The sequence below is a fragment of the Pempheris klunzingeri genome, chromosome 12 (assembly GCF_042242105.1).
Source record: "Pempheris klunzingeri isolate RE-2024b chromosome 12, fPemKlu1.hap1, whole genome shotgun sequence".
Taxonomy (NCBI): domain Eukaryota; kingdom Metazoa; phylum Chordata; class Actinopteri; order Acropomatiformes; family Pempheridae; genus Pempheris; species Pempheris klunzingeri.
This window is the reverse complement of record NC_092023.1, coordinates 5,144,003-5,158,244: the sequence shown is the minus strand read 5'-3', so window position 1 is coordinate 5,158,244 and position 14,242 is coordinate 5,144,003. Positions and strand designations below refer to the sequence as shown.

Below are 14,242 nucleotides of genomic sequence, written 5' to 3'. Positions count from 1 at the left end.
TCTATCTGTTAGACTCTCAAAACCAACCTCTGTGGACTCACACACATCTATAGACACACATAATAATAATAATAATAATACTTTTTATTTATAGACGCCTTTCGAGGCACTCAAGGTCGCCTTACAGTAAAAGAGTTTATAACTCAAATCTAGAGTCCTCTTCTTCTGTATAAACAGCACCAGCTGGTTTATGGATCACTGAGGTGAGTTTGTCTGGATTAAAACAAACAACTCAACAGCGTCAAGAAGGCCAACCCCATGTTTCCCAACATTTGCTCTGACAGGGCAAGGTGGTGCATCAAAGGAGTGGCAGAGAAGCAGAGACTCGCCCATAAAAGCAGGGCTGTACTCTGCATGGTGGAAGTAAGGAACTAACTACAGCAGTGCAATTGTCCACTTGAAGAACCTGAACTACACTCATAGTAGGTTCGGACTTTATTTTTTGTCCTAGTACTTGCCTTCCTATGCAGGTATGAGGCTGACTCCATGAGGAATCTACAAACCCCCTGAGGAGCTCTGCTGTTGAGTATTTTGAAGGTACCAGGACTAAAGGAATCCCTGTTTGAATTGGCAACTCCTCACCACCGAGACATGGTGTTTTGGATTATCTTCCCCATCTCCCTCTCCCTGGTGTCCTTCATTGGAACATGGGCTGTGTAAGTTTACCAGAAATTCACACTCTCTGTTGTTATTAGACTTGTTTTTACAAGCACAACGTTCCTCTTCCTCTGTCTGTGTGCTGTCAAGTAAATGCAAAGTTTGCATTAGTTTTAGATCCTGTGAGTATTCTTAGTCAGCTGGTGAATACATCCTGTCATCAGTATTGTTCACGTCTGACAGGTTGTAGATTAAAGCTGATCATGACTGTAAGGTTTCATGATAATGTGACACAGCTGACAACAAGACTTCTGAACTACTTCATGATTATCAAGACGTGTATTTGAACTGTATATCACTGGAAAAGGGTGTTGAAATTCTCCTTTAATAGGAGGTGATCTGCGTATGTTTTCTCTGTGAAAAGTTTGTATGTAAAAAGTCCACTTCAGAGCAGCTTTTAAATTGAATAGCAAGACGAAACCTCCCTGCTCCTGACAGCAGCCTTAAAATATGTAATCCGGCTAGTTTGATCTCTCCCAAGGTGTACCATACCAGACTTTCAAGAAAAGCTGAGCCACATAGTCGACGTGTTCCTCACACTGATAATCATTAAGCTGTCAGAGTCACTACAGAGGCAGTTTGTCATCTACAGTACTCTCGTTTAGTATTTAACTTAATATCTAACATTATAAGGCATATATGTTTCATTATTTGTATTCATTAATGATAAAGTTATTAAGGCAGAAGGTTTTTGTAGGCTGAGGTTATTTGCAAACAGGTTTAAATGGTAAAATGGTAAATGGTCTGTATTTTGTAGAGAACCTTTCTAGTTAGTTCAACTACTCAAAGCGCTTTTACATGACATCCTCATTCACCCATTCACACATCATTCATACAGGAGGGATCTACTTTGGAGGAGACTATTCTTTCATACTCATTCACACACTGAAGCTGCTTCAGGAGCAAGTTAGGGTTCAGTGTCTTGCCCAAGGACACTTCGACATGTTGACCCATAGGAGCTGGGGATCGAACCCCCAACCTTCTGATTGAGGGACGATAACTAATGTGGCTAATTACACCTGTGTGCATGATGGAAAAACCTAACAAACTGGTACTGAACACTAATAGCAATAAAAGAGAACTGAAACATATAAGTTAAGTAAGTTTACAAGTTTACAGTAAGTTTTTCTATTGGTCTCACATGGATTTGAACCCTGTGTCATTTCTGTAATAAAACCAAATCACGCTGGGTGCACAGTGCTAATAGACACTGACTGATTTTCATTTGTCAGTTGCAGGAGCTCATTCTGCAGACTGTAGTCAGATGTTCTCTCTTTTCAGTGTCATAAAATGTATGTGTTTTATTGATGAATCAGAATAAAATCATTGGAGAGTACAAAAATATATATTTAACATTGCAGAAATCCTCATAAATTCATTCAGTCAACAGGAATGTGCTGCTAATATCAGAGATTTTACCTTTATTCCCAAAAAGTGGGAAAAAGTTTTGATGCTAAACACGTCAGTAATAAAAGAAATACCCCACGGCAGTCAAATCAAGAATCTGTAGAGTGTTAATATTAAAAAAGGGTGTCTGAATAGCTTTCCTTTTGTTTCATATTTCCAGATACGGCCTGGCCCACGCCAACAATCATGTGTGCTCTCTCAGTGACTGGTGAGTTGTGTCTCATTATTGCAGATAGTTGACCATCAGTGTTTGGATGTTATAGACTCTCCAGAGCCTCATTCATTTGTTTTCAGGGGGGCTGCCAACTACTGCACAGGGAATCATACCGCTGGGTGCTGCCTTGCTCCCACCATAAGGTGAGAATGCAGCTTACTTCATTTCCCCTTTTGCTTTATCCTCCCACGGGAACCAAACAGTGAATTGTTATGTGATTCCAGCTCAAGTGGAACAAGCGCACCAGAAAATTCACTTTTTACAGCCACAATCAACGCTGGATCCTTTCTGTGTGAGTTTACCTGCTGAAGACCTAACACATTATACATGACATGGATCATATATGTTATACCAACTCTGTTGTCTTTTTCAGTTCTGCTGTTCTGTATATTCCACCATGCTCATATTATGGAGAGACATATGTGTCATTCCATGCTGAGCAAGTCTGCGCTGATTTTTGGTGTTGTGGCATCCATGGGGGCATTCGCAGCTGGAAACTGCAATGTAAGTGCTGCACATCCAGCTAAATGTGTTTCAATAAGTTGAATTTGCAGCTTTAAATTGCTGCACGTCAAGGGCCCCGTACATCTGTGAGAGAAATGCATCGCACAGAACAGTGAGCTGATGGTTGATGGTTTCATATAACGTTAACAATATAGCTGAACTGCTTCGATTTGCACCTGTGCTGAAACTGCAAACAAAGGTGGGTAACTGTTTGTTTTATGTCATCTGTAATGATTTAGAGCACAAGCAAAGCTGGCAAAGCTTGTACACCTCTTACACAGTGTTTAACATACGATGGTTCAAACCAGTTACTACTAAAAAGAGTCATTATGAAATTAATTTGCACAAAATACAACATTTTTTTTTTGTAACTGAGGACATTCATCACCTAAATGCTTCAGAAGTTAATTAAAACTTACTGAGCTTCGATCAGCTAATAGTTTGCAGGTACAGACATTCAGTACAGACATTTCAACCAACTGTTCCTCTATTGATCCTGGAAACTACGTCTGTCCTTCACAGCCAGGTTACCTCGCTCTCCTCCACTACCTCGGAGCTGCCTTGAGTTTCCTGTGCATCTGCTTCTACACCGTCCTGCTCACGGCGCTGACGGGGAAGTGTGTGCTGACTGGATATGAGAGGGTTCTTTACCCTTTACGTATCATCTCCACCGTGGTCCAAACCATCCTCACCATCTGCTGTATCCTTTCATACACCTCAGAGCTAAATTATTTTTCTGCGGTCAGTTTTCCACAAAACCTCCTCCTGATGTGGTTTGAGGTGTTCGGTGAGTTTTGGCCAGCAAAGCAGGCTGGATGATAATAAACCTGCTATCATCCACTTTTATGTAATCTGTAACGATTTAGTTAACTTGGTGTGGCTTCAAACAGCACGTGACTTCAACAGTGATGCTTGAGTTTCACTCCCCAGCTGCTCTATGGCACTGCACAGTCTGCTGCTCTGTTTACAAAGTGGGACAGGCCACAACAGTCCACATGACGGAAGTAAATGTGAACTCATGGTATTTGATTGCATTAATCTTTAACCACTGTTTTTCCTGTAACACTCAGCTTCACACGTCACAGTCTAATGTCTGGAATCTGCACAGTGGAGTCCTCTTGTGAAGCAGTTTGGGTTTAATGTCAAGCTCAAACCTCCAGGCTGCCAGTTTGAAGTGGCTCAAGTCAAAATTGGATAAAGTATCTATGTCCACACGAGCCTACATGTGCAAGAACGTGAGGTACTGTAACAGGATGATAAGAGCTGGCACCCTGTCGTACATGCGTCCTAGTGTAATAAAAATAAATACAAATACTTCATATCACTGTCCCTAAAGGTCTTGATGTGATCCCTAATCTGTTCAGAAGCAATTCAAATGTTCTTACAAGTGATCATTCACCAGTGAAACACCTGTCTGCCTCTAAGTGTTCATGCACCCTTAACGTGAAACCCTTCAGACACTGTTTTGTTTGCCCAGGAGAAGTACTTTTACGTTCACTTGTCTGCTATATTTGAGTGGATGCTCAGTGTCAACCTGGAGCTGTTTGAGCTCAGCTTCGTCGTGGAGTTTTGCTTCTTCTCGTCCTTCATGCTTTCGAATCTGCTGAGCAAGCGTGACGAGGAAAAGCCTTTGATGATGACGATGACCTGATATGAGGCTGCCAGGGTCCAGCTGAAGCACCTGAGCAGGGAGGACAGACTGAGGGACACATCTGTAGAGACAGTGGCTGGACCGTGGCTGGAGGATTAATAGTTGTTGTTTTTTTCATCACTCTGCTGGGATTTATAACTTATTATAGATTATGACCTCTTTTACTCCACCCTCTTGAAACTGTTGCCTAACAATATCATTTTCTTGACAGCGTATCTCTGTTCCTTAGGTGAAACATTCCTTATTTATTGACACAAACTAGCTTGTACAGCGAATGAACAAAACAAACCTGTCAGTAATTTATACTTTTGTGCGAATCATGTCGATGCCGATAGAACAACTAACCTCAGGTGTCACTTTCTTTTTATCACATGTTAACATAATCAATAATGAACTGAGAATTCCTCATCAGATACACTAAAAAGGACCAAGAGTGTTGAAAATCCCACTGGTGTAAGTTAAACGTTGAGGTTCTTAAATGGATATTTGCACTTGCGTATAGCTTTGGCACTTTAATAAAATCTTGTTCACTGTAAACACTAAGAAGTCCTGTTAGTTTGCTGATACACTGTTTTGACTGACAGGTGGATAATGTTGCAGTGCAGTCATTCAGACGGTTCAAGTTCCCGTGAGGTCAGAAGATCCTGTTTGGCTGGATGATTTAACGCTCAGTTATTTCTATTCACTAGTCCATCCAGCACCTCAATAAGCAAACTTACGGATGCAGAAGAATTAAGTGCAATGTTGTGACCAATTTTTAGGTGTGTCTCTTTTAAATGTGCAAGTGCACGACTGCTTCTGAGAACAAATTTCTGAATTTAATTTCCTTTTTGAAATATATTTGGATGCTACATAAATATGTCTTGCGCCAAAATGTAAAAGAAAGATTATTTCATTTGACAGATTTCTGGTTTTAACCTTGTTGTCCCTCATTGGTTTGACGTGGACAGCACTTAGCTTGAGAATGCGGATGACGGTGGTGCCACAAACCTCCAGTGAGACCAGTTTTGCTTCTGAAGAAAATCCCATCGGCATTTGTTGCTGTGTAAAACAACAAAGCCTCTCTCACCAGAATATCCTGTGACTCACTCACCCCAACAGACTAACATTGTTTTTCAAGTATTTAGGGGATTTAAAATATCTATTATAGAATTCGTAATTTGATACAGTTTATCAAGTGACATGAAAATACAAAAGGAGTTATTTGCAGTGAGAAGCCGACAGAAATCAGAGTTTCAGCTCGTTTTTATTTTCTAGCTGGCAAACCTAACCGTTTTGTTCACTCCCTCCTCTCTCGTGGTCTCATTAAGTGTCACCCATGTCCTTTATCGGGCTCCGTTCGCCTCTCTGGGAAGGTGATTGGCCCAAAGCCACATATACCCAGCTCACTGACTGATACGTGTATTGATGTACGATTTTCATATTGTCTGTGTACATGTTTGCTAACAATGTGCTACATGTCAACTTGAAAAGTGTGACGTCAATCTTAAACCATAATGACACAACATGGTTCTAGTTTAATGCAAAGCACTTAACCTTTACTTGAAAGAAGGTAATATACATCCTGGAATTACAGATAATAAAGATACATTATGAGCAAAATCATTTCACAATGAATATCATCTTTCCTTTGCATCAACCAAGAGAGGAGTGCGACGTTATCTACAGTTTGTTAGGAAGAAAACAATGAAAAGCACACCTAATTCTGTCAGCCTCTTTACTGTATGGTACACTGTAAAAAATGTCATCTATATGCAGTAGTCCACATTATTATCCTTAATAACAAAAAGAAAATAAAAACAATTTGAAAAAACACGAGTTTCATGGTTGTCTTTCAACTAAGTAGTTCAACTGCAATGCATACATTATAAATAAATGTAAGGGGAAGAAAGTAAGTTCAAAAAGTACTACAAGCAATATTCCACAATTCCAGCATGGCTGAAACAACGAGTGGCCTTAAATCCAAACCACTTTGGAGGGTGGCCACGGCGTTAACACACCTTTAAGATACTGTAGATTCTTCATGCTTCAACACTTCTGGATGAATCAAGTTAAAATTGCCCTTAAAATTTTGTTCGGTGAAATGATAAGTTGCCTGCCGTCTTTTCCTGTGAGGCGAGAAACGCTTTTTCTTTTTTTTTTAAAGGAGTGAGAACTCAGCAAGAGGAAAAACACAAGGTTTTTTTTTGTTTTTGTTTTGCATTTCCAAGCCATTAGGTACTGAAAAAAGCTCATTTTTAGCCAAGCTAGGGGAGGTCACTGGTATTAATCACAGAACTCTTCAACTCTAAAAGCAAATCATTTGTGTTCTCTTGCTCACGTATGTATGACATGTTGAGCCAAATGCTCTTCTCCTTTCCAACCTCACCTTAACTGTCGCCCCATTAATATTCTCACGTTGGGGGAAGCTCCGACTGTACACATAATTCTCTTTTTAATGAAAGGAAAAGACACTACAGTAGTTGACAACTCAAAAATTATTATTGTGATGATGCGATTTGGTAATTGTTTAAATCTACAGCAAGTTGAAATGAGGGGGGGGGGGTTCAAACGGAGTACATGTTCTTGGTGGTGGAGCCGCTCTTGCTGGATGTGTCGTCGTGTGACTGGTAGCCGATCATGGCTTTGATGGGGAGGTTCAGACGCTCTTTATAAAGTTGCCTGTGAAAAGAAGGAGGAGTTGAATGCTGAGTGAGGACTAATGCTACCTTAGTGTCACCATCTAGTGGCCAGCTTCTGTCACCAAGCCTGCTAATGTCTTCATCACTTCAATCGACAAAGTGACTTCTCTACTTACCCTATCGTCATGATGGCTTCCCTGTTTTGGCAGTTGCTCGTCCAGATGGCTATTTTGTCACCTTTAGGTCTGACGTTGACCACGGCTCCACACACATCTTCGCTCGCCTCATCAAACGACTCACCGACTAAACACAAGAGCTGCAAAACACACACGGTCACGTTTTTTATCACGAGTCAAAACCATTAAGAGGATATGGGTTCATCTGGGATATTGGCTCAGCGGCTTGTCTTACTGTCTCCATCCAGTAGCGGTCAAGGTCATTGTGTCTCTGTTGTTTATTGAGAGTCATCAGCCATCGACCCCCCAGCTTGTTCCTGTCATCCTCCCACATTGGCTTGATCCCATCCTGGCACACGGAGTCAAAAACGCCATCAAATAACAAGTTAACTGATTCAGACTTTGTCAGACGTTTTAGCTCTGCTGCTCATACAAGTTTATTCTTTTGAGGAGAAAACATCCAAATGTTTAACTTGTGGAAACAACAGCATTTTCTTTAGATTCAGATTTTACTTCAGATAAAAAATAAATAAAAGTCCTTACCTTAAATAAACAGTAATCGCAGCCAAAGCCAAGTTTGCTTGGTTGCTGTATGTGGTTGTATAATCTGAGAGAAACACAGGACAGTGATTTCAGTGACAGTTGAGCAACATTCATTTAACTCTTCATTTAAAGAACTTCAATCTGCAAATGCTTTGGCGTTTTACATGTCATATGTGAAAAGGTGCCAGTCGCTATTCTGTAAAAGTTGTTCTGCTAAATAGGGGCATGCTAATATTTCCAAAACTAAAAAAGAAACCTCTTAAAACTTTATATCTTAACTGGAATTTAGACATTCTGTGTCATATCTAGAGGATCATAACAGAAGAAAATGTTCACACTCAAGCTGCCCCCATTGTTTTAATGTAGCTCCGTCAATGTCAGAAATAATTGAATGACAGCAGTCTGCATCTATGTGTGTCTTCTTGTCTTCAAGTGTATGACAAAATAATTATCTAAAAAAAGGCCATTCCTCTGAAACACACCACTCACAGCCCTGTACAGTGTCAAAATCATAGAGAGGATTAACAGATAAAACTTACGCCCAAAAGTCTTCCACCGTGTCAAACTTGGAAATGAGACGCAAGTTCTCCGTCCAGCTTTTACTCTTGTCGTTTTTGAAATACCACAGGGCCCATCTGAGAGGAAAAGACAAGAATCAAACGCTCTGAATTCATAGGTGGAAATATGTTTGTGCGTCATGCACAATGACGAAGCAGATTTATCAATCTTACAGAAGCACTGTTGTTCTTCTGCACAGGAAAACAGCTCAGAAATATTTATGGTAGGTCTCAGCAGAATGAGGAAATGTTCAAAAATGTTCAATTTGCTGTACTAACGTATGAGAACCAAAATAACCTGATAACAGACATGCACCCTATGTCACAACTAAACACAACAGCTAGTTACAAAAGCACGCATGTCAATGCAAGAGAGGAGAGAAAGCCAGCCATCACCAGCACTACAAATGCAGCCTTTGTTTATGACGGGAGCCGTTGTTCTTTCATCTATTCCCAGGAGGGGTGGGGCAAGCATGGGAGGGATGAGGGCAATGAGAGGACATCAGAACCCTGTGCCCCCCCTCACCCACCCACCCCTCAACACACAACAGTAACCAACCATGGACCCCACCCATGCTCCACACACATGGCTGTTAATGCACTGAACAAAGCCAAATCTGAGGATGAAACGCTCCTTATGCTGAGCAGCAGCTCCACGGACACACGTCAGCTCACAGGAGACGAGGCAGCGCACAGATGTGGCTCCTCTGGTGACGAACCAAACCGAGGGCACAGTGTGTTCACACGCCTCGTCATGACATGCAAACAAACATGGCAGAAGTCACAGAGGAGTTTATCAAGGGACCTGCTCCGAATGTGTGGGATAATTCTGCCACACTAACATGACGTGGTTCATTCCAAATAGTCTTTAAAATCCTAATTCTGGTAATGATTCCTCAGGTGTGGTCGGTGGACTGTATTGCCAAACAAAGGTGTAACTGTTGTGGTTAACTGTGAGCTTCTATTTTGAAATAAAGGCAACACAGACGGAGAAATAAGGATCAACGGAGTGGCTCAAAGAGGCAGCCACTTTGTTTGTAATGCAGGCTGAGCAACACTTAATGAATGAAGAATGGCACCATGTCTAATGTAACTTTAAATAACCTAAAATATTTTCATCAATAAAAATCATTGTCCTATGCTGTCGATATATTGGCAGATATTATCCTTTTGCAGATAATGTTGATATTGGTGTATATGTCAGCCAATAAATAAGGAGGAACAACAGTAGAGAAACGCCAAACGAGGTTTGAGGCAATTTAGAGACAGTGCCACATAGTTAATCCACCAGAAGGCATCATGTCAACTCAACGGTAAAATGTCAGGCTGCATATCAGTCAGAAAACAAACAAATAAATATAAATCAGAGAGTGATCTGTGTTAATATTGTTTAGCCTTTCTATTTCTGTAAAAAAAAAAATAAGAAGAAGAAAGGCCCAACTCAAGTTCTGAATGGGTTTTTCCTGTTTCCCTTTATTTCAGCACCATATGGAAATCCTGCTGCATGACTCGAAACTTGAAAATGATCATCGCGCCCACTTATGTCACAGCTAAGTAACAGATGTGCATCTCTGGATTCAGTTTCAACTTTTCTTGATGGTTATGATGCTCAGTTTAAGTTGACACTGTTCTGTTGAGCTGTGGATTCGTCTCTGAGGTCATTTTGGAAGCCGTCCTTTAAGGTGCTGATGGACTGTACTGCATTAAACAGAGAGACGTCTCTCTTATTTAGCCCGTCCTTGTTGATATACACAAGCTAGACGAATAATACAATTGATAAAATTATTATAAAGTTGAATCGACACCATTCAACAAAAACTGAACATTAAAACCTTCACGAAGGCAGGATTTGTTGCAGGATTTGTTGCAGGACTGTTGCACTAGTTCTAACTAAATATACCTAATAAACCAAGCAACCAAGTGCATATTTGTAAATATCATTTCACAAATCTCCAGTAATGCAAAATTGCAAATCCACTCAACAAGCCAGGGCGTCCTTACGATGAAAAACTGTTATGAGACAAGACAGAAGCAACAACACCTACTCAGCTGAGACATCCGCTGTTAAAAGTGTTACAGTGGAAGCATCACAACACAATAATACAATAACCCGACCACAGTGTACTTAAATAAAATCTGAGCGCCTGGAATGAGGCGTCAGGACAATGCCGGCCAGACTAGAGCAGCAGACGTGGACAACCTTGACTGGAGGCTGGGCTGAACAAGCAGAATGGTCTAGAAGTGACTTACTAAGTGAACAATTCAGCGTTACCTAAACCGAGTGTACAATGCTCCTGAATAGGCCGTCGCCACTACACAACGTTTCCAAAAGGACAAACAACTGCAACACTAACATACAGAGTAGGAAGCCGGATTCTTCATTCGGTGCTTCTGGTTTAAATAAATTTAAAAAAAAACACAGATTCCACTGACATGACACCATTTAACTTTGCAATGGTGGGTTTTTTTTGTGACTAATTTCTTTGCTAAGACACAATTCAACGAAACACAAATATTGGTGTAATTTGAAGCATTTACACTTATTTAATGTGGTGCTCAAAATCATTTGACTAAAAATCCAATCATTTGAAACACAGAACTCAGGTTTACAAGACATTTGTCAGTAAACAGAAACCAAAACCAGCAGGACTCCCCTCCAAACACATTAAGGAGCAAGTCCAAGCTCTTAAAGTTAAAAATCCACGGCTGTGGCAAACGGTCAATGAATGCAAAATAAGTAAATAACCTTTGTGAGTGAGACAAAAGAGCAAAAGCCAAAGCGAAGACCTTCCCGACAACAAGATGAAATGTACTCTTAAGTGCAAAGCAGGGAGTATGCAACCTCTTTTTAAATGTGCCAAAAGTTTAATTAATGATAATATTGATTTACTGCAATACAGAGACTAGTGACTTTATTCTAAAAAGGCAACAGTACTTCACACTGAATGTTTCGAATTAAATAATTCAGTTTTGTTGCCTTCGAATTGTCATGTCATGTCGAGACTGTGACAAATTCTTGTGTCGATCATGAGCTGAATTTTGGAAAACCACATTTTAATGCCATTTTAACAGCAGTCGAGCTTAAGTTACCAAACAGGTGGATTTATCTACGGAAGTATTTCTAGCAAAATAGCATAAAATTCTTCATAAAATCCTGCTTACGTGGCAAACTCAGCTTTGCTTTTGGCGTCGTCTGACTTGCCACTAATATGAGAAAACTGCAGTCAATCTGAGCGCGAGCACCTTTCGGGTGCAATATCCTGTCGAACACAGCAGATGTTTAATTCTCACCTGTTTTGCAAGGGGTGCTTGATATACTGCTCAGGATTCGCAACGACTTGGCTGTCGCTCTGTTGATCTTCGGTTTCAGGTGCTTTCTGAGGAGAGAGACGCACAAACACAAACACATCATCATCACCCAACCTTCATCGAAAACAAAAACACATTCATTGAAAATACCCATGTCGGTCTAATCCCTGTCTGTCCACTCATCGCCACTATAAAAGTGCAGAGTTTGCACAGGCTTTATGCAAAGCTATGAGCTGGGAGATGTAATAATATTTTACCAAAATCCAGTGAGACAAGCCCAGATGTGACCTTGTGGTTAAATCAGGCTTCTCCTGACCTGGAAATCATTATAAGAGAGGATTTTCTAACCCTGCACAAGTGGAAAAACCGAATAAAACAAACTGGTAGCACAATCATTCACCTACTAGGGTTTCATATCCACATTACATGTATTGATTTGAGTGAGCACAGCTATCACACACACTATTGAATATCCAGTAAAAGTCCAAACACTCAAATAAATCATCACACTGTCGATATGTAGGTTATAACTGTTAAGCAGGCTATTAATTCAGATATGAGACAGTAGTAACCAGCTCCACAGCATCACCACTATACACAGCATCTCACAGAAAACAGCCATGTTTAGGTTGGTTAGAAAAAATAACCACTAAGTAAGATATGAGCCATCGTTTCGGTTGGGCAAGTTAACATCGCTAGCATTAGTTTTAGCATTAGTGCTAGGCTAGCTACAGGCTACATACACACGTGTCAGCATTGTTTCAGATTTAATCATTAATATCAGAATATGAGCCTTTAAAAAGCTCTGGTGTTTGATTAAAAATCACCCCACGGTACTGACTCTAGTATCAAAGCAGACTGAAACATATCATAGACCGGAGTTTGAATGATTCAGTCAGTCAGTCCCTCCCTGCCAACAAAGTCAGCCACAGCCTTTCCCATCACATTGCTGTGCATGCTAAAGCTAACAGTGATCCACGCCAGCTGGACACATCCGTGACCCCAAACTAAACCATTTCCTCAAAAAACCGCAGGCGCCGTTTCAAGGAGGGAAGATTATGTGACAAAGTCGGCAGGTATCGCGAAGGTGTGGCGAGTATTTCCGTGCGCTTTGGTCGATTTTTTCCCGGCTATCTCTTGTCTCCCTTACCGGCTCCGATGTCGCCATCTTGACAGTAGAAGAGTTCTGCCCGTTCAGCGCTTCTGCGTCACTCTCCATCCGCTCACACGCCTACGGAAGCCGGCTGAGTCCAGTCCAGTCCGAGGCGAGCGACACGAAGCTAAGACTCAAGATACGAAATTAAAACTGTAATTATCACTTCAGAGGCACCAGGAGGCAGAAGTATGTAGATGAACTAATGTTAATAAATATAATTAAAACAATAAGGTGTCATGGTGGTTATTGAATGTCTCCCATGTAACATAATCACTTCCTGTTTCTGGTCTGATATTATTATTAATCATCTCTACTTTATTTTATTAAAGATCCCATATTATGCTAATGTATTTTCAGTGAGTCAAACAATGCTCCATTTCTCCGTAGATGTGTGTGAAAACACACCCTGAAGATTTTGCTCCCCATGTGATGTCAGAAGGGGATCTGTTGACCATGTGACCTCCTCCAGCCCTTTAGCAGGCCGCAGACTGTCCGAGCCAAGCCCCCCCCCGGGAAGTGCACCGTGTCTTTGAAGCCAATTTTACAGCCAAACTGTGTAATTGCAACAATGGCGTCAGTTTCCATCAACTTACATTGTTAACAAGACATTAAATTTTAGTCTAGAGGTTTGATGCATATTTGATCCATTCAGTCTGATGACATTTGGGAAGTCTAGAAGAGCCGAACGATTAAATAATTGTATTCCCATTCATTACAACAGAGGGCTAGCCGGCTCAGCAGATCCTAGACAATAGTACAGCATGCTCTAAGAGCCCAACAGTGCAGAAGATCCATATACTTTATGCCTGGGACGTTGAACTTTTTTGACCTTATGCACCACTAAGCAGCTTTCATACTAGCCTCCTATGTGGTGTCCGAGCCCGCTGAAGCCCACTTAAGCTTCTGGCAACACGAAGATATTGAAGGCAAGAGCCAATCTTTCCAGATTGTTTCTGTTCTTCAGTGAAAAAAACATTACACCATGTGAGCCAATTAAAGTGGGATCTCCAGGTACAAATATGAAATTGAGAAAGAGCATCATATGGGACCGTTAAAGATGCCCAAGATGGATACAAGCGGCCATGGGAGCTCCAGTTCCTGTCATGTCACTGTCTGTATGAGCATCCTTGCAAAGCAGGTGATTCGACCAAGGTGTGTGTGATATAGTTAAAATCCTCTCTCAGGGTGTAGTTCGTCTCATTTCTGTGATTTAGTCTTTGTCAACTTCAGAGTATGAAAATCTGAGCTGCCGATGGTGACAGACATCGTAGTGAGACGTAATATCACAGCTGATGTGACAAAACAGCCAAATAGTGTAATGTAACGGCCATCAGAGCTCGGTCTCGTCACACCTCACAGGCTCAGCAGCAGAGGATGAACTTCCTGCGTCAGCTCAGGATCAACCTGCCTCAGGAGCTGCTGATCCAGTCCCATCACACCCTGGACA

General features: G+C 41.1%; 3 protein-coding genes across 3 annotated transcripts in view; 2 read left to right on the top strand and 1 right to left on the bottom strand.

Moving 5' to 3' along the window:
• Window positions 1–14,242, top strand: part of LOC139210518 (leucine zipper putative tumor suppressor 2 homolog) — a 207,155-nt gene that overhangs the window by 163,619 nt on the left and 29,294 nt on the right. The gene's annotated exons all lie outside the window — the stretch shown is intronic.
• Window positions 366–5,178, top strand: LOC139211050 (transmembrane protein 150A). Its single transcript, XM_070841296.1, has 7 exons — window positions 366–656; window positions 2,225–2,272; window positions 2,359–2,421; window positions 2,503–2,570; window positions 2,652–2,782; window positions 3,305–3,482; window positions 4,240–5,178. Exons 1-7 carry the CDS (start codon window positions 592–594, stop codon window positions 4,431–4,433), a joined length of 747 nt encoding a protein of 248 aa, XP_070697397.1. The 5' UTR covers window positions 366–591; the 3' UTR covers window positions 4,434–5,178.
• On the bottom strand, window positions 5,677–12,830 carry eif4e1c (eukaryotic translation initiation factor 4E family member 1c). Its single transcript, XM_070841390.1, has 7 exons — window positions 12,790–12,830; window positions 11,622–11,707; window positions 8,313–8,408; window positions 7,774–7,837; window positions 7,466–7,579; window positions 7,231–7,370; window positions 5,677–7,094 (listed from the first exon to the last, which is right to left on the bottom strand). The coding sequence occupies exons 1-7, from the start codon at window positions 12,805–12,807 to the stop codon at window positions 6,980–6,982; spliced, it is 633 nt and encodes a 210-aa protein (XP_070697491.1). The 5' UTR covers window positions 12,808–12,830; the 3' UTR covers window positions 5,677–6,979.

Coding starts and splice junctions, on each gene's coding strand:
- LOC139211050 (XM_070841296.1), top strand. CDS start 592: ATGGTGTTTTGGATTATCTTCCCCATCTCCCTCTCCCTGGTGTCCTTC. Junction 2,422..2,502: donor TGCCTTGCTCCCACCATAAG/GTGAGAATGCAG, acceptor ATGTGATTCCAG/CTCAAGTGGAACAAGCGCAC. Junction 3,483..4,239: donor AACCATCCTCACCATCTGCT/GTATCCTTTCAT, acceptor GAAACCCTTCAG/ACACTGTTTTGTTTGCCCAG.
- eif4e1c (XM_070841390.1), bottom strand. Junction 8,409..11,621: donor AAGCACCCCTTGCAAAACAG/GTGAGAATTAAA, acceptor TTTTCCTCTCAG/ATGGGCCCTGTGGTATTTCA. Junction 7,838..8,312: donor ACGGTGGAAGACTTTTGGGC/GTAAGTTTTATC, acceptor TGTTTCTCTCAG/ATTATACAACCACATACAGC.